Genomic DNA, 22,405 nt, shown 5'->3' with positions numbered 1-22,405 from the left:
ACTGAGAATGCCTTGTAAATCTATAAAACAGTAGTGTACGTTGGATGGTTTAAGGATTCCCCACAGTGTCCAATGTGTTCCGAGCTTTTCAGCTGTCTTTGTTCTCCCTATTCTCCATGGCACCACTGTATACCTCAAAGAAACCAAGTCCTGTCTGCCTGTTGCTGACATCAAGAGAAACATGCAGACTCACATAGTATGTGTCTCCAGTGGGAAGCCAAGCTCAAGCCTGTTACAGGGAAGGTGTGAGCACTAGGGTGATCTGAACAGTGGCCCCCTGTGGGGCTTTAGGCAAGAGAGAAGAAACATAGGCCTAAGAGCTCAGAGGCCATCTGGGACTAGAGGACTCCTGTGATGGAAGGGCCTTGGAGAAAGGTGCATAGACACATGGGGGTGGAGGGTGGGAAGTGGGGTCTGTGGCACCACCTCAGGCTAATGTCATTCCTGACATTAGGAGGCCATCCTTCCTCTGCCTGCTTCTCATTCCTAGTAATGCCAATATTTGTCTCCTGGGACATGATGAACTTGAGTTACCCCAGTCTAGGTCATGTGGTTTCCAATCTCAGTTCTGCAGCTATTACCTGCATAGCCTCAGCTTCCTGAGATGGACCCTACTTCCTGAAGCCTAGCTTTCCTGGTCCTTCGCTATCATGAGGGACATAGAGATGCTACCAGGCCTCAGCCTCACACAACTCACAACACACACTCAGCTAATGGTGGTCAGGCCTCAGCCTCACACAACTCACAACACACACTCAGCTAATGGTCACTGCCCTTGTTTTTAGTACTACTCTGGCCACCATGGTAGCCATCACTCTGTCGCTTTCAGAAGACCAGAGCTATAGTGATCTATGTTCTTCAACAGGATATGCTATAGTCTTTGCTGTGATCTTTTCTCCTTTTGTCCTTAATCTCTCTAACAAAGCCAGGCCTCTTCACTTAGATCAGAATTTAAAGCTGTAAGGCAAGCTGTGTTTATACTTTTGTTTCTTTTCCAAACAAAGAATGAGAAAGCTCAAGTAAGTGAGGCTTCTTTCAGGTCTTTCCTTGCCTTTTAAAGAGAGGTGACTCAGTGGTTAAGAGCACTGACTGCTCTTCCAGAGATCCTGAGTTCAAATCCCAGCAACCACATGGTGGCTCACAACCATCTGTAATGAGATCTGATGCCCTCTTCTGGTGTGTCTGAAGACAGTGACAGTGTACTCATATATATTAAATGAATAAATAAATAAATAAATAAATAAATCTTTTTAAAAAAATTAGCAAACTGAGGGCAGCTTCATGGGTTCCCATTTGCCTGAAAAGGGCATCGAATAGAAAGGTGGTGTTGCCTCTAGGAGGAAAGATGATGTGTCACATAAGAAAGGTGATGCTAACTACATTATGCATGTTGGACTGGGACAGTGGGCTTCCTAAATCCTTGGGCTGCCCCAGGATGTATTCCTTCCTGATATCTAAGCAGACTTTCTCATCTGGGGTGCGCTTTCCTCCCCATTGTCTGGGGAGCTGTGTGTTATACGTTTGAGCAGCCAGTGTTCCTTTATTCACCTGCCTCATTTCCAATTAGTAGCAGCTCACCTCAGGGGAACATAATTAAGAGGGCTCTGGTTATCTGGGGGAAAGGAATTAAACAAATTGTGGAATTACAGTGATAATGAATGGGATAGCAGGACCATTAATAAGTCTTCAGTTTATATGAATGCCTCTTCAGGAGGAAGAATGTACCTAGATGAACTGTACTGTCTGTCCCAGGCCAGAGTCCATTCTAGGGACAGGGTTAGAGAAGTCTCTCAAGTACCCACGTCTTCCCCTTGGGCCTCAGTATAGAGAAGGTGCTGCATGACATCATGAGAGCATCCTGGCTTGAGCTTCCAAGCTGTGTGACCTTGGCAAGTTATTTCACCTTATTTCAGAGTGTGTTTCCTCACCAAGAATAAGAATAATAGCACTGTCTTGCAGAGTTGCCTTGAGAATTGTGTATGCAATACATGAAAGTGGCTGGATTATAGTCACTCAATAATATCAGTTCCTTTCCTCCTTAGGATTCAAAATAAAGATACCTGTCAGGTAAAGGTCATTATATTGTCATTGCCTTGACACCAGCAACGAAGGAAAGAAAGAAAAAAAGAGTGGAGTAGGCTACGCTCTCCCAGAATACAACTGAGGAAGTCAGGTAGTGCAGTTATTCCCAGAGAACAAAGGGCCAGTGTAGACATCCCGTACTCTGCTATTCACAGATGAACAATGGCATCCCACAATCACTGTCAGCCACACAGCAGTTGTAACACAGTCGAACTTGGTCATAACTGCTAATATAATCAGCATTTTAATTATGAGTGTTGTTGGTTTTGTAAGTGTTATGTTAATTCCTGTTTAAACCGTCTTCAAAATGGCAGTGAGAGCTGACTTGGAATCTAAAGACCTGTTAATGTTGCATATAAGCTGAATGCAATTGTCTTTACCGAGGCAGAAGCATTTGTATCCATGTTTTCTAAAAGAATGGCAAATGAGCCAGGAAGATGCTCCAAGTGGGTAGACTTTGGTTTGGTTTACTCAGTTACCCTGGAGAAACATACACACTGATGACTTGAATAAAGAAAATTAATCAGATAAGTAGGTCCCAGTGTGATATTTGTAGGAGTAGGTCACCAAATTTATTTTGCCATAGTTTCCTTTTGATATATGCCTAGGGGCGAGAAAGGAGCATTTAAATGTCCCATTCTAAGTGGTCAGAATGCAACAAATCACCAATTTCTCCATTTTATTAAAGAGAAAGGACCTCTGTGAGAAAGTGACACGCAACTCTGCGGAACAGTGTGCAGTGCACAGGTACCAAGAGCGTGTGTCCAAATGCATGTGTGCAAAGGAAATGGGAGTTAGCATCTCTTGATGCTCATGGAATATTCTCTCACTGCTGGCCTGTCAGGTGCCTGTCAGGACCTACGATGAACAGGAAACCCTTATCTTAGATGGGCATGTTAACCTACATCTATGATCCTAGTACTTGGGAGGCTGAGACAGAAGAATTCCTATGAGTTTGAGGCCAGTCTGAGCTATACAATGAGACCATCATAAACAACAGGACAGACAGAAGGAAGGAAGAGGGGCTTGTCAGTCAGGGGCTGCCAGCCACCATGAGTCTGAAGAGAACCCCTTTGGACTTCAGAGTCCACCAGTGCTGGCCACCTTATGGATTGTCTCCAGTCTTTGCATTAATCCTGAAAGAACTCTGTTGGAGAGGCACTGCCCTTTTGAAAACACCTGGTTAGGATATAGCAAAAGGTAAATGGCAAACAATCCAATCCTTTGTTTAGTAATCTCTGTCTGGGAATTCATGAACTCCATGTATGAAGTTGTTTGTTATATTAATGAAAAGTTAGAAACAACTTAGTGTCTAGTTCCAGGAGTTAGATTCAATAAATTATGGTCCACCCTGCTAAGTGGAATATTATGCAGCTTTTTAAATAACCAGCACAGTGGTTGTAGAGCAATACAAAAAAATGTCAGTGTGCAAAATGAGAAAACAAAAAAATACATGCAGTTAATTTCAAAGATATAAAACCATTAATTTAGGATAATATTAGAAAAAGATGAGCCAAGTAAGAATAGATGTATTAGATGATCTAATCATGGGTTACCTCATATAATAAAAGGCAAAGGAAAGGGTCTCCAAGAAAATGTATAAGTAGCTATAATTATTGAGGTGTATAGAGAATAGAAATTTTGTTCAGAACATACCTAGAATTACCCACTTCTGTACTTGCCATGTTGAAATGTTAAGGAGGCGGCTTCCCTTTTCTTTCCTCTCCCACCCCCACTTAGAATTTGTAATTACATATTTGCAGAGCAAAAAAAAATGTAGATTCTGGGAAGCATTTGAGGTGTTGGAAGCAAATGATAACAATGGAAGAAAAATAGATGAAGGTATTTGTCCAGATTTGCTTTCCTGCAAAGCACAGAACTGATCAGATTCAGAATGCACGTGCTTTAAATGTTGTCTAAATACAGATCGTGCAGGCCTAACAATGCTTGGCTGCAAAACTGCTTTTCTGGAAGAGGCTGTAATTATTCTCCCAACTGTGTCCCAAGAGTGAGACCTGCTCTGTCCCTTCTGGCATCTCTAAGTCATTTTCATAAGGCTCCCCCAACTCTGCCAGGCTAGCATGCAGACTAAAGTAGCATGGCATTAAAACCTACATATTCCAGTTTCTAGAGAATGTTTCCTCTTTAAAGAACAGCCTGTGGTTAAATTACACCAAGGGCTTTGGCTGTCGGGATTATTTTCACCTTTTTCTCACAGTTGTTTGACTTTCTCTGTTTGTTAACTCACTTGTTGGGATTTTAGTTCTGAAATTCTATTTGAAACACATGGTTACTGGTCAGTTATGTGCTTACATGTGAGATCCGGGAAGTCAGTAAGATTTAGTTCAATATTGTGAGATTGTGCTTCTCTCCCTGTGTCAGGCCATATTCTGGACACATTAATGAGTGGTCTTTTTTTTTTTTTTCTGGAATTTTGTGCTGTTCCTGCTTCCTTTCATTACATTAGGCAAGGCTCCACTAGATGAGACATTTGCAGTCTTAAGACTTCCTGCCGGGGTTCAGACTTTGTATTTTTGACATTGAAGCTGTCGTGTTCCTGAAGCTACTTAATTAGAAACACATTCATTTTGGTGTACACTGGAGAAAGCTCAGGCAGCAAAGCCAGGCACACTGGGAAGTTGGAGAATCAGTGTGGCTGGCAGCTAAGCTAATGGTTTACAGTTTCAGGCAAAAAATATCACAGGGCATTTCTTTGCCTCTTGAAGCAAAGAGAAGCTGCATGTGCCCCGCAGGTACCTGGAAGGGGGGAGGGGAAGGATGGAAGAAGATGCTAGAAGAAAAGGCAGCTCTGTTTCTTTCCACTGTAGTTTGTTTGTAGAATTCTTTCTTTGGCTATTATCAAATACAACGTCTAGAAGAATAGTTCTCAGACTGAGCGGCTAATATTCAAGTCAGTCTTCCAGGCTCTTAAGATGCCTGATTGCTGAGATCTGTAGTAACGAGGACATTTTGTGTTTTGAAGAATGCTTGAAGAATTCTATTTGTTGAGTTGTAATGAGGGAATTTCAATGTTTCTTCTTTTTTTAAGTGTTTGAGCAGTTTTTAAGCTTAAATATAATGTCTAAGAACCTTAGTTGCCTCCCCACTGATCTCCAGATGCAGCATGAGCTCCTGGTTTGCAGTCATCTCCTGCCTCATTGTTTTCCCAGGTCTGCATCCAGCCAGGAATCCCTGTCCTTCCACTGTGACTTCCACAGCTACCCCTGAGGGAAAGTACCTGGACAGCCTAGTCCAAGCCAATTGTCTTGACTCTAAATTCATTAAAAACTAACCCTGCTGGTATTGTAGGAAAGTTGCCAGTCGTTTCTGTCCTCCCTGCTTCCTGCCCATCCTCTTCCACTCCCAAAGAAGACAAGGTGTAATCGGCAACCTGGGAACCAAGTCAGAACCAGGCTGGACTTACTGCTTGCTTGACTTTGTGGCATTAGATAAGTAATTTAGCTTCTTTTAGTCTTTTTCTCCTCTGTAGAATGGGGATTATTATGTGGATAGGAAAAGGTGACTTCATATAACCACTATCACATTTATCACCAGAGGGAAATACCATAGATGAGTATATGAGTGCAGTGGTAACTCCCTGGAATCTGTGAGAGTGACCTTGGTGATGTCTCCTAGTAACTGGGGATACTGAGCCAGAACTAGCCATCTTCTATAACCAGGCAGACCTCCTAGCAGTAAAACTGAGACGCCAACCCAGCCACAAAGCCTTTAACCCATAGTCTGTCCTGTCTACAAGTTGTGCTGGAACAATGGTGGTACAGAACTTGTAGGATTGGCCAACCCATGACTAGTACAACTTGTGGCCCACTCCAGGGAAGAGAGCCCGTGCCAGACACTGCCTGGAGGGCCAGGAACCAGAGGCAGGACAGCCCAGAGACCCAACCAAGAACCAAATACTACTGGGGAAAAAAGTCAATGAAATGATTCCTAATGATATTCTCAGAGATTGGTGCCTAGCCTAATTGTCATCAGAGGAACATCATCCAGGAACCAATGGGAGTAGACGCAGAGACATCTTTAAAGACCAAGCATTAGGCAGAGCCAGGGGAACCCTGCAGAATATGGGGAGGAAGGATTGTTAGAGCCAGAGTGGTCGAGGGTACCATGAGAACACAAGACACTGAATCAACTAACCAGAGTTCATAGACAAGCAGGGATCCTGTATGGGTCTGAGCTAGGTCCTCTACATGTTCCTTAGGGTTGTGTAGCTTGGTATTCTTGTGGGACTCCCAACAGTGAGAGTTGGGGTGTATTTCTGACTCTTTTATCTGCTTTTTGGACCCTTTTGCTCCTACAGTTGTGATATGAGGCTTTGTGCTCTGTCTTATTGCAATTCTATCTTGTTAGGCCATGTTTAGTGGATTTACCTGGGAAGCCTGATCTGTCTGTCTGTCTGCCTGCCTCCCTGTACTCCCTTCCGTCCTTCCTTCTTTCCTTCCTTCCTTCCTTCTTTCCTTCCTTCCTTCCTTCCTTCCCTCCTCCTTTTCTCCCTTTCTTTCTTTCTTTTTTCCTGGAAGAGAAACAAGACTTGATCTGGGGGAGAGGGGAGGTGGTAGGGAACTGGGAGGAGTGGAGGGAAAGGAAGCTTCAGTCAGGATATAATATGAGAGAAGAATAAATGTGTAAAAGAAAGGAAAAGAAACCTAAAAAATAAATATGTACACACACATACGTAGAGAGAGGGGGAGAGGGAGAGGAAAGGCAGGAGAGGAAAGGGGAGAAGAGCTACAGAATGCGTAGATTTTAGAACCTCTGGACTTCCCTCTGCTCTGCAAAGGAAGCAGACAGTACAGGTCTCTGTTGTCCAGTCACCCAACTACATGTGTGCCATGGCATTCAGCTGTATGTGTGCCATGGCATACAAAAGTTTGCTGGATGCTTTCCAAATATTAAGTTGTATGCGTCTTCATTGTGCTCCCTATGCAACTTTCACATTTTTCCATTATAATTGTTGACACCATGGCTCCCATTAGTATCAGGTCCTCTGTACCATGAGTCTTTATCTCTGTCTAGTAACAGTAGTTGGGGTTGAGCCAAGAATCCCATTTTAAAGATAAGGTGACTGAGGCCAGAAAGCTGCCTAGCTGCTGTTTGGGGTTGATAGCTGACACAAAGGTTGATGCTCTTCCTGCTACCCATACCATTCCCAGTGCTGCCTGCATTTTTAAATTCTTTGATGTTTCTAGGCTTGGAAACAAAATGTCACATTAAGATTTTTGTTGTGAAAGGAAATGTAACTGTGCATACGTTTATTAAAACAGCTTTTCTCTAAATAGTGAACCATCTGTAATTTTCTGTCGGAAGCAACAGACATTAAAGCAGCTGTGTGTCTCTGTTTCTCTTCACAGTGCTCCCATGCCCTACCTCATAGGAATCCATTTAAGTTTAATGGAGGTAAGTGGGCTTTTTTCCTCCCTGATCCCTGATGTGGGCTTTAGTTTGCTTTGTGTAGCAGAAAACTGGGATCTCAGGATGTGTAGCTCTGCACACAGGAGCAGCTGAACCAACTGCTCATGTGCGTCCCCCTGTCCTTCTCAGTGCACAAACCCCATCCATCAACCTAGACCTTCCAACTGTCTCCTGCATTCTGCACTTCCCTGCTTTGGTTAAAGATGGCGGATTTTTCCCTGGGTGAATAAGAGAGGGTAGGGAGGTAGAAGAAAGATACTATTTGGACTTGGATAAGGTTTGTTTGGAAAGGATTTGTTTGTTTTTCATGATTGCATTTATTCTAAGTCACTGTAACAGTGTTAAATTTTCATGGTAGGAAATGTGATACAAATGATTTATAGAAGTTATGAAGAAGAAAATTAAAATTAACCACATTGCCATTATTCCAGAATGAACTAATGTTAGCATTTTACTATTCTTCCCTCTAGTCTTCATCCTGTAGATATTTAGCTCATATAATTTTGTCTTTACCTATCAGCATTATTATATGAGAATCCCTGCCTTTTTTCTCCACCCTCAGTAACAACATTTGTTCTGTCATTCCTACAACTTAACCATTTTTCTGCCATTGAGCACTTAGGTTGCCAGATGATTTTTTTCACTATTATAAATAGCACTTCAACAAATATCTTTATGCATAAGGCTTTATCTTCATTTTTTTTTTTCTGCATTATATCCCTAGTGCAGAATCCCTAAAGCAGAACTGCTTGGTCAAAGCTCTGTATCTGCTGCCAGATCGCTTTCCGCATGGCTGTACCAATCATGCACACTGCTTTCAGTGGCCTTTCTGTGCTTTTGTTCATGCCTTGATTTGTAGACTAGACCTCCAGGTTCGTTGGGTTTTTTGTTTTTATTTTTTCCCTTCCTGGGGAAAGGACAGGCATTGCACTACCCAGAGCAGGGTGGGGCTACTTAGCTTGCCTGTGTGGCACAGCTGTAGGTTCTAGGAGGAAGTCCCCAGCCTCGCCTGCCGTGGTGCTTAGCATGTCTTAAAGGAAATGCTACTTTTCTTCTGTTCCTTTCATTTCTCGTTGACAATGAGGACCACCTGCTTCGCCACTAACTGTTGCACGCTCTGCTATTGTGCTTACAAAAATGAAACGAGTTGGTTATCGAAAAACCTGTTTGTTTGACATTGAGAATCTTGATCAAAATAGACCACAGAAATCTGCTCAAATTTCTAATTTGACAGGACGGCCATGTGGCTCCTACATTCTGTTAACAGTCCCTCCCTGTCATCACCCAGCCCTAAGCACATACAGTACACAGTTTATGGACTATCTTGGATGATGTATTTAAATCAGACTGAAGAGATTGCTTGTGTGTTTTACCTTTGAAGTGAAAGGGTCTATTCAAAGCTCCCATACAAAAAATTAAAAGTAAATCCTTTCTGATGGACCTTTCATGCCAACTGCTTTACAGTTTAAAGCACTAAAGACTATTGGGTCTATCAGTGTCTGCAGTCTCCCTTCTCCTCTTCCTGCCTTCAAGTCTGCTCTTTCATAGACTTTTCCAGACCCTTCTTCTGTCCCCGTACTTTCAGCATTCTCTAAAGTATCTGGTCTTAGCTTGCTTTTCTTCTCTATGTGCCCTCCAGCCATCTTGTTCAAAGTTCTTTCTTCAGCACTGAGTCAAAGTCAGTGCCACTGCTCTGATGACAGCTCTGCCTCTCTCTGGATTTCAGGTACCCACTGAACTCGAGCTGTCTCAGTCTTTCCCCAACCATTTATTATTTGCAGACACACATTCTGTGCTCTCAACTCCCTTCTGATGTTCCTAGTTCCTTGAAAGGTATTGCCTGCAGATTCCCCAAAGTCGAGGTACAAGCATTCTCAACAAATACTCACAAGTCTCTATATAAAGCATCTCCAATCTTGTTCCTTTCCCTCTGCCTTCCTTGGCTCTTTTCCTTAGCTTTCTTGGATTCTTACAAAGCCCTATTCACTGATTTGATAGCAAAATGTAGGCCTTGTGTGTTCCAAGAATTATGCTCAGTCCTGGAGGTACAAAAATGAGGATAAGGTTTAGTTCTTAGTCCCCTTGTGGTGGTGGTTGTCTTGTGCATTCCCAGGTGTGATCACTGTGGCACACCTTCCATGCTCATCCCCATGGCTTCTCCACTGCTGTCAAGCCTTCTGCCCTTACTGTAAGAATGTGTATGAGCCAGTGCTTGTACTAAATAATCCTCATAGAAGTCCTGCCCTTCTTTGGCAATTCCCGAAAGTATGCTATCATGTTCATCTTTTACTTGTGGAATCTCCTTCTCTTACTCTAAACAATAGCTGTTTATTTCCAAGTCCCACAGTGTGTCCTCTGGGATGTGAACCCCATGGGAGCAAAGACATCATCATCATCTATGGTAGTCTTAGCTTCTTCAGCAGGGTGCCAAGTGGGTGGTATTGTCTGAAGCCACAGCCTTCTGAGAAGTGTGCAGTTAGTTCTTGAGGAGCTGTAACTGAGCATAATTTAAAGCCTTCCAGCAGGCATCAGTGCTTGCAGGTCACCGGTGCCAACATTGCTCATAGAAAGCCAGGCCACTGGCACCTATAAACCCGGCGCTATTGGGCACATGGTGGCTTGCTGGTTTCCAGCCTATCTTTGTGTTAAGAATGATAGAGCAGGTACCTGACATCTTCCTCAGGGTTCCACACATAGGCATAGGCCCTCATACCTCTGTGCACATGTATGCACACATTCAAAAGAGAGATTTAAAAGTTTTTTTTAACTTTATTTGACTTTAATACAGAGCAAGCCTTTTTGTATAGTGAATCATACAATGCATGGTATGCTAAGATTTGAACACTTAGGTGAACAGGTACCAGTCTGTTCTGGCCAGTCTTTAAGGGCTTTAGGTGAGAAGATTTAGGAAGCGGTGGCCCTGCTGTGCTGAACCAAAAGAAAAACAAAAATGGAAGTTGTTCCAGCCTCAGGGTAGCTTTCTAAACCCCAACAAAAAATGTTTCCTACAAGTGTTGTCCCTTATCCCCACCACACTTCTTTCTCTGCGTCTTCTGGACTTTAGCTCAGGCTCAGGTCCTATGTAAGTCTGTGTGCTTGCTGGACTTACATAGCTCTTACATGGCCTTCAGTGCTTCAGCATGTCCGGAGATTTTCTTGAAGGTCTCCAATGCCAAGGAAGGGGTGTGGCCTGGCATCCAAGCAGCTCTGTAAGGAAGGGAATGGGGAGGCCCGGCTCTTCACTACACTAGTTTTCTTACTGGCAATTCAGCAAAAGGCTTATTTTTGACTGGCTTGTTATTTTTTCTTGAAAGCTATAGGCACCTTATTATGCCTTTGCATATGTGCCAGGATTTTTTAAACTTCAAATGAATGTGGCAGATGTTCATAAAAGTTTAGAAAAAGCTACCATAGGAAGACTTTTTAACCATTTTTATGACACTCAAATTTGTGCACAAAAAGAAACATAAATTATAACCTAGTATTCTCATTGGAAGGAAGGTTATTTTGAGGAAAGACCTACTTCTAGTCTTCAAGTTTGAGCAAGATGCCATTGCTGTTTGCTAAATGGTAACCTTGTCACTATAAAGAGTCCACTTTTCTTCCTAAGTGACAAGTTTATAGCTGTTCTTCTTTTCCCTCCCTCCTTCTGCCTCTTGATATTCTTCCTCTCACTTAAGCAATTGGAGGCTAGTGGCACATGAGCAGAATAGCCAAGGGTATTGGCATGGGCCTAACTGCTTCTTGGAGAGAATGATCATGTTAGTTGGCAGCTAGGAAATCCCAAAACATGGCCAGATTACACACTGACTATTTCCTTTCATTCAACTGATCTCAATTTAGTTCAAGACACATTTATTCAATCCCCCTTCTGTGCCATATCTGGTAGCAGGTGCCAGGTCATGTCTTGTAGATGGTGCTTTTCCTATTTGTAAATGAAGAGCTTCCTTGCAGGCTTCAAAATAGTGCTCTGTGCAAACCTTAGAGTGAGATGAGGAGGGGTGCAGCTAGAAGGTGTTTTATGGTAGGATGGTCAGGAAGGTGGAGGGAAAGGTGGTTATAGAGTCCTGTTTCACAATAAAGGCTAAGACTAGCTCATAATTGAGACCTGCAGAAGCAGAGTGCTTGGGATGTAGGTCCTGGAGTCTGACTTTCCTACTTCCTGCTCAGGTGATCTTAGGCAAGGATATCAAGTGAGGAGCCTCTTGTTTTTTCTCACCTGCACATTGAGGATAGGGGCAGAGTTCCCTGTATGGAATCATTGGGAAGACCTGATGAAGCAGTATGGAGCCCAGCACGTGAAGAACTCCATGGAGTCAGCATCCATGGCTGCCTTGTCTCCTTCAGTGGCCTTAAGGTCATTTATATTGCTAAGTTGGTGGCTATAAAATCATAATATGTGAACAGTCATAGCAAAATTGGGTTGCAACTGCCCAGTGTCCCCTGGTTTGCATTGTCCCAGGATTGAGAATAACATTTCACAAGATTCAATCAGTGTCCTTTCAGACCCCTGCCTGACCACATCCTTGCATTTTTCTCTTGTGTTTGTTTTTGTCTTTCTTTTCTTGAGAAGTTCTGGCACTCTATTATGGCTCTGTGTCAGAGCTCTCAGGGGCAATTGTGGAAATTGTGATGTTTCGTTCCTCTGGATCTTGCTTTCTTTATCTAGGATAGCAGAGTTCTGTAGATGATGAGCATGGTCCTTCCCATGGTAAGGTGCTGAGGCGCTTTTATATCCCAGGTCTGTATATAATAGCAGCTGTGCCTAGTCTCTACCTTCTTGGGTTTTTTTCTGGAACAGAGGCAGACAGGTAGAAGTAAACAGTGAATTTGTGTGGGTACCAGCTGTGGTAGGAGTCACTGACCCTAGCCTAGAGGGCTGAAGGCCACATTTGTCAGATAAGAAACATGGGAGCTGAAGCCCAACAGTAAGTAGACCAGGCTCAGGAAAGCCCAGAACACAGGGAGCCAAGCATATCATCAGAGCCTGGAGTGGGACCAGGGCTTCACAGGACCATGAAGAGTTCCGCGGCAACAGGAGCATAAAGGGGATAGGGGGCGGCCAGCCATTCTCAGCCTTGTAAGCTGCATTAAAGAGTCTGAACTTTATAGGGCAACAGAGAGCCATTGAAGGGTGTAAATAGGGGAGGGACATGGTCAGGCCTTCTCCTTGTAAGTCATTAGAACCAGTCCTGCCATATAAAATGCTTGGAAACTGCTTCACACTGTTAATAAAGTAAATTGATATTTGTAAAGATCAAGGTAATTCTTAAGGAAATTACACACCAAAACCCCATGTATAAAATTCAGATGTGTTAGCGTCCCTAACCCGTGCTTCTGAATGGTTTCTTGCTACCAGGCCACAGCCGAGGTGTTTGGAATGATAGTTTGCTTGAAGGATTTAAGCACCACTGTTGCTCAATGTTGTTCTTTCCTCTCTGGCTGTTATTGGCTTTTATTTTACTTTGCTGGAAGCAATCCTCCTGCCTCAGCCTCTCACATTCTGAAATCAAAGGCATGGGCCACTGTACTTCACTTGCTCTGTGTGTTCAAGTGTTTTTATGCATCAAATATTCATGCTCCACCCTAGTTTGAAGTTACAAATTTAGATGATGTCCTCAGTGATAGCTCTAGGGCATGGGAATGGGGAGCACGAGATCCAGGACCAAGCTGTGTACACCTAGCCCTAGCTTTCCTTACTAGCTATTACAAGAAGCATATGATGCTACTCAGAGCATGCAGCTGGGACACAGTAATCGTACCTCTTTCCCTTGGAAGGCTTGGCTAGTGGCCCCTAGGAGCCTGGTTCTACAAACTCACCAAGCATCTTTCTGAGGAGAGAATCAGACTGTCAGATCCAAGCTTGTCTTGATCTGTGGGATACAGAGGCCACATTGTCTGTGTCTGCAGTGAAGGTCTTGGTTCACTCTTGGGCTTTGACGTAAAATTGTAGGATTCTCTTATAGACATTTTGGGTTATTTTGCTTTACAAAGAGCCTGGGTGTCTATTGTTTAAGTTGGCAGTATTTTAGCTAGTTTTTTCTTTCATGTTTTTCATGGTATAGCAAATCTTTAATCCTTTGGTGTTTTTTATTTATGTATGTATGTATGTATGTATGTATTTATTTATTTATTTATTTATTATTTTTAAATCATTCAGTACTGAGTAAAGCTGAGTGTCTCTTGTTAACCATTGAAGCATTCTGCTGCTTCCCAAGATTCCACATGTAAACAGAGGTACAGTGTAGTTTATAAAACTCTGAGCCATAAACTTGTTCAAGTACAAATGGTGGCTTGTGTGTGTCCTTACAGTCATAGAAAAATACCAGTGGGGGTTGGTTGTTGGTGCGATAAGAAAGCAAAGTTTGCATAACAAAACAATCTCCTTTGATGAATATGGTAACAGGTTCATGAAGAGAACTTGATCAGGAGAAAGAGGGGGTTGGCAGCAGCTAGAATGTTCCAAATCTTTGAGTTATCATACACTGGGGTGTAAGTTATTACATGCTGGGGGAGGGGTGAGTTATTACACAATGGGGGATGGGTGACATAGTAGGGACTGTATCTCCTTTCCCTTAGGAACATGGTTCAGCCCTTCTACAAAATACACCTTGCAAAAGAAGGAACAAAGACTTTAAATAAAATGATTCCCTGTAAAATATGGGTCTGTCCACCCACAGCTGCTTCTCTGTGCCATGTCTCTTAAGACTCTGTGGGGTAGGCCTGGCCCTGCCCCACACTTAAGTCGACCTTTTTCCTCTTAGTGCCTCACTCTAGGTGTCCTGGGAGAGGAAATCACAGGACTCATTGTGGCAGTATAACAACCTCCTCAGACAAGATCTATTTCCAGATGATGGCACCTACTTCCTTGTCTCTCCAGGGCTCCTTGTCTCATCTGTAGAAATGCAATAGCATCTCAAAGCTTTGTGAGAATTAACTAGTTTAATGAGTGTGAAGTGCTTGTTCTAAGTATTCAATCAAGTGTTCATAGTTGGATAGTATAAATGTAAGAGGCAAAAGGTTAGATGACTGAAACCCTAGAGATTGGTTGATTTTGTAAAGAAAGAAGTAATTGGATGGTGGTGCCCAAATTTCTTTAAAATGTCATCGGCACCATCATCGAATAAGGAATTAAGAACACAAGCGCACAGGTTTTGTTCACCAGGGTATCTAAAGAGGTCTGGTTCAGTGGGTGGGTTTCCCCCTGGAAGCTATCTCCTCTTCACAGTGGCATCTGCCTTTAATATACCACTTAGCCTATGTTGAGATCAGTTCATAGAAAACAGCTTAAAGACCCCGTGGTACTTTGTGTAATCAAAGGGAGCAAGTACTTCTGACAAAGGTAAGGGTCTCCTAAAGTTCTGCCATTCTCAATTTAATTCTCAGTGGTTGAGTGTCAGTCACAGTGTAGAGAAACAGAGCAATCATGCAACACAGTGGATAATGCTTTTGTTTTCCAGGTTTTTTTTTCCCCCTTCTTCTCTTAGCCTGCCATTATAAGCAAGGCCATTCAACAATGTTAAAATTGATTTCAGAGGAATCTCTGAGTTAATAAACCCTTTCCAAAGAGATGCTTAAATGAATCAAGTTCTCCTCAGATGAAGATAAGAAGTAGGCTGCGGGAGCAGGACAGAGTGGAAAGAGCCCTGCAGACCTGAGTCCAACTCTCTTCCAGGACAAGAGCCTTCTAACCAGGTTCTTGTTTAAAATAGGAATCAGATTAACAGGGGAAAGGCATGAGTCATCTCACAGTCTGTCCCCTAAGTGAAAATGCTTTTAATCCTGGCCTCTTTGGAGCTGCCTCTCGGAAACAAATAGGCGAAGTTTAGATCTACTAATGTGCACCATGCTTCAGCTGCCTGGTCACTGCCTTAGAAGGGCCTCTGGCTGTGTTAAGATGGCAAAATGCATGCTCACCACATCTAGCACATGATAGGTGCAAACAAATGGAAATGACTACCAGTACTTCCTAGCCGTGGACTGGAATTCCTTCTTGAAAGAATTAAGGAACTCATCTTCCCCAAGACAATCTTTGCCCTCTTTTCTATCCTCTGTTTTACAGTGATTAACTTTCCTGAGTTGACATTCACTTAGAGACTTTTAACTGAGGCCAGCCCCATGGGTCTGGGGACTTCTTTTCATAAAATCCTTGGGGTGATTGGGGTAAAGCCTGATGGGAGTGTTTCGATGGCAGTGATGATTGAAGAGAGACTCCCTTGGCCTAGGCAAATCCCACTTGGGATCTGGGCACATGTGGTTCTGTTTAACACCATGCTCAGCAGCTCATGGTACGAATTTGTGACCATCAGGCATTTACTGTTGATATGTGAGGTCACCACAGTAGGGGTGTTTGTCAACCAAATTAAACTTCCTCTTAATGACCTAAAATAATTGATTCGGAAGGCATTTAAATGGGCCAGGGCAGTGTGTAAGCAAGCTGAAATCTGTCATTTTCTGCGCAAATTACTATGTGTCTTTGGCTTGTGTTTTGCTTTTGTTGAGAATAATGTGGATGGACTGTGGCTTTTGGAGCAGTAGTTGAGTCATATTTGAGTCCCAGGTCCAATACTGTCTCTGTAACTGGTACAGGTCACTTGTACCGTTGTGCACCTTCAGATCCGCATCAGCTTAATGCAGGCATGTACCCAAAGAGTGACCATTAACTCTGGGGTACATGAGCAAGCTGTCCCTCAATGGCAAATAGTATTATTGAGTAATTTTAATAGTTTGTACCAAGTGGCCCAGCTGTGATGAGTAACTACACCTCACCTACTTCTTGTTAACCACTTTCTCCATAAACCATTATCTGTGGTAAACAAATACAGTGAATAAAACTGGAGTGGTAAACCTCTTTTTCCCTATTGTTTGGTTCTCAGTTAAGCTCAAGATTAGTCTAAAGTTGAACAAAAAGGTTTAGGCTATACTTTAACTAAGCATAGGCCTTGGCGGGAAAAGCTTTGGACATCACCTTGTGTTTGTACAAAAACTGGGCATTAGCTTGAGACCTTAAGTGTGGTACTATTAAGTCTTGTTGGAAACCACCAACACCGCCATAGTATTTCCTGATAAAATGTTTTGCTCCATAAACCAGTACCTGAAAGAAACTAAAAAGACCAGACCAAAGCTCGTGGATGCCTCTCCAGGTCATGCCAAACCCCAGTGCCCAGCAGCCAGTGGTGAGAAGGGTCCTCTTCAGTGTGTACCTCACAATATTTTGTACTGACCACATGAATTAAATTATGAAACTTGATAAGTGCATTCTTGCACTACCCATCCCTAGCTTTAAAGAGGAGGGAGGGAAAGAGGAAGGGAGGGAGGAAGAGAGAGAGAGAGAGAGAGGGAGAGAGAGAGGGAGAGAAACGCTATGATTTTTGGAAGTCATCCCAATTTTTAAAAATAAGAGAATTTGGACATTTTGGCATATGGGGTTTTTTAAATGAAATTTCATGGAACTGAAAACAGTCAATTTTAGGTTTCCAAAAATTGTTTTGATTTTCGTTGGTATAAATTTGCTGCACATGGTTTTGGGGGAAGTTCTAAGAGATACATTTAGGACTTAAGGGTTGGGGTTTTTTTCCCCCTTTTTTTTTCCTTTCTGTTTTTAGATTTATGGTTTAATAGGTGAGTTGTTGTGTTCGGGGGTAGGGGGATTGCAGGAGGGCAGAGTTTCACTTTTAAGGACAGTTTCTGGAAATGATAGTCATTACCCATTGCTGAGCAGTGACCATGGGACATGATTTCAGCACAACTGGACCCTGCCTATCCACCTCTTCTCCCACCTTGGGGCGAGTGCTCCATTAGCAGCAGCTGCTGGTGATCAGCACGTGAGTCACCTGTATAGACTCAGGCTTATTGCATGTCAAGGATCAACAGTGTCGGAAGAGACGGAGATGCCCAGGAGGGGCTTCAGGCCACCTGCCGTGAGAGGATCAAAGGGTTGAAAGGTCAGAGGGCACAGCTCCCCTAACCATATCTGTCTGTGCAATAGCTGTTTCAGATTGTAAATCTTGGCAATTTCATTAAGTCCTCCTGGCTGCTACTGGGGCATTGAAATAATAAAATTTTATATCTGCTGCCTTTCCTGCCTCTGGCAGCCAGACTGATACATTCTGTACAAGGTGGATGTCTTATGAAAACCTTTCCTAGTGATCAGAGCAGCACTAATAAATTCTCATTCTAGGAAATTGGGGCTCCCAGAACCTCATCCTTTGGAATTGGTTGTTTTATAGGGAAAACAATCTCTACAAAGCCATGCAGCATCCTTTTGATTTTACAGAGTTCCTTTCCTCCAGAAAACAGATCCCTAAACCTTCTCTGTTGCCACATACTTCCTCAGGAGGTGAGGTGGCCTCGGTCAGCCCAGCTCTGTATTACACAGCCTTGTCATGGTGCTGGACCCTCTCTTGTCAGCCCTTGACATCCAGAGAAGTCCTCCTTCCCACTCAGCAGAACTTTGTTGTATTTTTCGAGCCGTGTCTCCTGATATGGATTTCCAGCTATTTTTCTTACATCTTCAAAGTGCTATGGACCTTCGGGGTTCAGAGGCTCCTATACAAGACAGATCACAGCACTGGCCATCCCTTAACTACCCACATATTTAAGGCCACCTATAGTTTGTTTGCAAAGTTAAGAGATTTTCATGATGAAGGTGGTGTTTCTTAAATTCCAAGGGCTCCTTTTCATGGGAGATCAATTCCCTCTGATTAAGTCCGTAATTCTCACTAAGCCATGTTTATGGGGGCAATAAACAATGTTTCAGCATGCTTGTTAAATTGGGTCTCCAACCTCTCCACTCTTTAAAAATTGACATTTCAAATAAAAGGCAGGTGGAGATGGGAGTTAGGGTTTGCTGTGCTTAGTGATGAATGAATGATGGCCAGTGGCAGTTGTGTAGAAGGAGTGAGGCCTTGTTTTATGGGAGGGAGGCCCCAAACCATTTTAGGATTAGGGGGTCCATATCCTCTTACACTCCTGGTGAAGCTCCTAAATCCATGCCTCATTGTTTCAAATTGGACAGGTACTGTTATGAAATAGCAGATATATACATTACAAACTAACTATGTCATTTTCCTAACAAGTCTGTTCTGGTAATGATAGCTCTGTTTTCCAGGTGATAAAGTTTAGGCACAGAGGAGTTGTGTAGCTTGTCCAAAGTCACACAGTGAAAGACTAGGATTTGACCCAGGTTACTACTCTGAAATGTTTTAACATGCAAAGGCAGAAATTATACTAATCTTAATTTAAGGTACACTTAACTATTTAGCAACCTATCTATGGTGGCCACAAAAGATATGTATGACCCAGCTCCTGTCCTCAGTGTGTGCTCAGCACCAGCTGTGTCATTTCCTAATAAAGGGCCCCAGGCTCTATAAAGCTCTTAAGCCATTTTCTAGGTACAGGTCTGTATGGAAAAGGTAGGCTAAAAGCATAATTTTAAGGGGCTAGCACATGAAGAACACCATGACAAGTATCCTTGAACCTATTGGCCCTTATTCTTGACTGCAGAGTTAGAGACTATACCTTGTTATAGGAAGAGTTCCTAGAAAAGCAGGGAGTAATATGGAAGCTGGAAGGAGCCAGGTTGTCTCACTAAATACCCTCTTCCCCAGTCCCAACAACAGAAAAAGAGAATAAAGAATATCAATTCCTTGACTCTTACACAGGGAAACATGGAGTTTCCAGCAGTGGTGGAGTAAAGGGTATGGAGGTCTCACCCTACACTCCATTGGATGTAGGCTAAGTTGGGATGGACTTGAAGACTGTGACTTAAGGAGAAATGGCAGAACTCAGCTTAAAGAGGGGAAAGCCTGTCAATATTGAACTGGCTTTCTATGGAGTGAACCTGTGCATTGGGCCGATTCCCCCAGTCTTGATTCCCAGGCCACAGAGAGGGGAAACCAGAGCTGTGTGCCTTGCCTAGAGGTAGCAAGTGAAAAGCTGAAACACCAACCTTGAGGCTTTCCAGCCACTCAGACAGGCTCCAGGTACTTGTGGATATTCTAGTGAGGCAAGGTCTACTCCATGTCAGGGTTTTCCTAGGATCCATCACAGCACAAGGAGGCCAGCAGCCTCTAGAGTTCAGAGATCATGGTATAATTGTCCCTGGGTCCTTACAGCCCAACAGCTCTTGTTGAATGACTAACCAATGTGAGTGGCCACTCAGAAGAGGCCCCACTGGAGAGCAGCCCCTCCGCTGGTCTGAGATGAGGTCTCTAGCTGTGTTAATGAGCATCAGTGCTCACTACCCTGTGAGTGGGGTGGCCCTGACCTGAGAGTGTGTGCTCCACTTCCCTCTCCTGCCAAGCTTCTGTTTCTATTTAAAGCATGCTGGGAAATTGCAGTGGGTTCTTAAGGCTCTCTGAGCTGTGGACTTAGATTTTAATTTTGTGGGGCAGGAAGGAGCCCATCAGTGACTCCGGGCTCCAAAGCAAAACTACCACGTTTATCAACTGCTTGGCAGCTTGTTGACCTCTGGGGCAGAGAGAGGGAGGAAAGGTGTCACTTTTCCTCTGTTTGTACCCAAGATTTTAGGAAGAATAAAGAGCTTAGGTTCCCATTTGCCTCTCCTCTTCCCATCTATACTTGCCTCTTCCCTCTTATGTCTTTGCTTTCCTTCTAGGAGGCCACCAGCTCCCCAAGCTGTTCTTTGTTATGTGCTCATATGTATGCGCATGCATTTGGCTATATTTTATGTGTGCCGGGTAGTACAAAGAACACTGCAACCATGTTCATGTTCTTTCTCTGACACACATCAGTTCTAACAACACAGGCATACTATTTCATCTCTTTACCCTTGGTTTTCTCATCTATCAAGTGGGTATGATATTCCAGAGAAAATTCTCTTGAGATCTATTATATTTGTCAGAAGAAACAATTGTGTCAAAGTAAATAGGGGTAATGCAGTTCACCTGTGTTCAAAGCTGAACCCCCCCCCCCCATGCTTCTGAGCTATTGTCTTTACTCCTCAGTACCCATCTTTGTCATATAAGGTTATCCGAGATTAAGATGATATACACAAAGGGTTGGGCATCAGGAGGCCGCAACGAGTGGATATCATTGTGCTGCTGTGGATGTCAGGTAGAGGTGATGCATAAAGAATGCATAGCAGCTTCTGTCACTTGCCAGCCCCTCGAGATTTGCTGTGACCTTGAGGTTCTGTAACCCCAGGCATACAGTTAACAGGAGAAATGACTACATAAGCCCAGGGATAGTCACTTAGTATAAACTTTTGATAACAACTATTGAGATGTCATTTGGGGTTTATTTTAACTATACCCTCTACCTTTGGAATTAGGAAACAAAACACTGTTGAGAGTCTGACTTGAGTGGGCATCTTAGCTGAGTCAGGAGACAAGTAGGTTACCCTTTCCCAAAGGGATGGACTAGTGAGCCATAATGGGCATAGTTATGAGGATACGAGTTCCAGCAAAACTGTGCTTCTGGATGGTGATAGCACATGCCTTTAATGCCAGCACTCCAGACAGAGGCACTGGATCTCTGAATTTGAAGTTAGCCTTGCCTACAGAGTGAATTCCTGTATAGCCAAGCCTACATAGAGCTCAAAAAAACAAACAAACAACAACAACAACAACAACAACAACAACAACAAAAGGGGGGTAGCGTGTCAGGAGCCAGAGAGATGTTGGTGGGTAAAAGCACTTGCTGTGCAAGCCTGAGGTTCTGAGTTCAATCCCTGCAGTCCACATGGCAGAAGGAAAGAGCTAACTCTCCATGGTTGGCCTCCATATGCTGACCCATGGCATACATACAATAGCAACAATAATAGTAAACAAGATAAAAAAGAAAAAAACAAGTTTCATCCTGCACACCTCCCCCACCCCCCCAGTTATCCCATGTTGGGCTCTTTGGTGCTGCCATAGGGTTCCTGTGCAAAGTAGATGTCCAAAATGACTCTGCTCATGACTGACTATACAGGCACAAAATACATATTTGTTCTTTTTAAAATGCTCTTATCGTCATATGTAGCAAGAATCTATGTTACAGATTAAAAACATGGGACTCAACCATTTTCAAAAAGCTTCTCCTGGGCCCCTGAGATCCAGACCAGCCTCTCTTGTTCTTGCTGCTGCTCCTCCCTCCATCCTTCTGCTGCCTCCTGCCAGGCTGTCTGGGGAACATGAAAGTGTCTCAGTGGAACCCCAGTCAGTCTCTGCTTTGCATCTCTAAAGGAAGGCAGGACAGCCTAAAGAAGTAGTTGTACCCTATAGGTATCTGTCTTTGCCTACATGTTTTCTGACAGCATTGTATACTATCTATGAAATTTTTAATAGAATTTTTTTTATTTTTATAGCAAGAATAGTTTTTATAAGTAGTGCTAATTATACACCAGTCACTATCCTTAGTATTGTAATACATACTTACTCATTTAATTTTCAAATAAGCTGATATATGAGATTTTTGCTAATGTATGAGATTTCAAGGGCAAAGTATACTTGTCCTAAGTATATGGTGAGCATCCAGATGCAGAGATGGCATTACAATGCCAGCAGCCCTTTCTTCTTTTTTTTTTTTTTTTTTTTTATTGAGTATTTCTTATTTACATTTCGAATGTTATTCCCTTTCCCGGTTTCCGGGCAAACATCCCCCTAATCCCTCCCCCTCCACTTCTTTATGGGTGTTTCCTCTCCCCACCCTCCCCCCATTGCCGCCCTCCCCCCACCAGTCTAGTTCACTGGGGGTTCAGTCTTACCAGGACCCAGGGCTTCCCCTTCCCCTGGTGCTCTTACTAGGATATTCATTGCTACCTATGAGGTCAGAGTCCAGGGTCAGTCCATGTATAGTCTTTAGGTAGTGGCTTAGTCCCTGGAAGCTCTAGTGCCAGCAGCCCTTTCTATGCAGCTCTACCCAGCCTCCTCCAGTCTACTGGTAACCA

General features: G+C 43.2%; 1 protein-coding gene across 28 annotated transcripts in view; it reads left to right on the top strand.

Moving 5' to 3' along the window:
- Dennd1a (DENN domain containing 1A) overlaps positions 1-22,405 on the top strand; it is a 487,315-nt gene that overhangs the window by 301,996 nt on the left and 162,914 nt on the right. For 26 of the 28 annotated variants that reach the window (NM_001191747.1, XM_039105292.2, XM_039105287.2 and 23 more), the window contains one exon: positions 7,452-7,497. The exons of the other annotated variants lie outside the window; for them this stretch is intronic. In NM_001191747.1, the coding sequence (NP_001178676.1) occupies positions 7,452-7,497 (46 nt within the window). The remainder of the gene's footprint in view (positions 1-7,451; positions 7,498-22,405) is intronic. 28 annotated transcript variants of the gene reach the window in all.

The sequence above is a fragment of the Rattus norvegicus genome, chromosome 3 (assembly GCF_036323735.1).
Source record: "Rattus norvegicus strain BN/NHsdMcwi chromosome 3, GRCr8, whole genome shotgun sequence".
NCBI classification, from domain to species: domain Eukaryota; kingdom Metazoa; phylum Chordata; class Mammalia; order Rodentia; family Muridae; genus Rattus; species Rattus norvegicus.
Note: the sequence above shows the minus strand (reverse complement) of the source record. Positions and strands in the feature narration are given on the sequence as shown.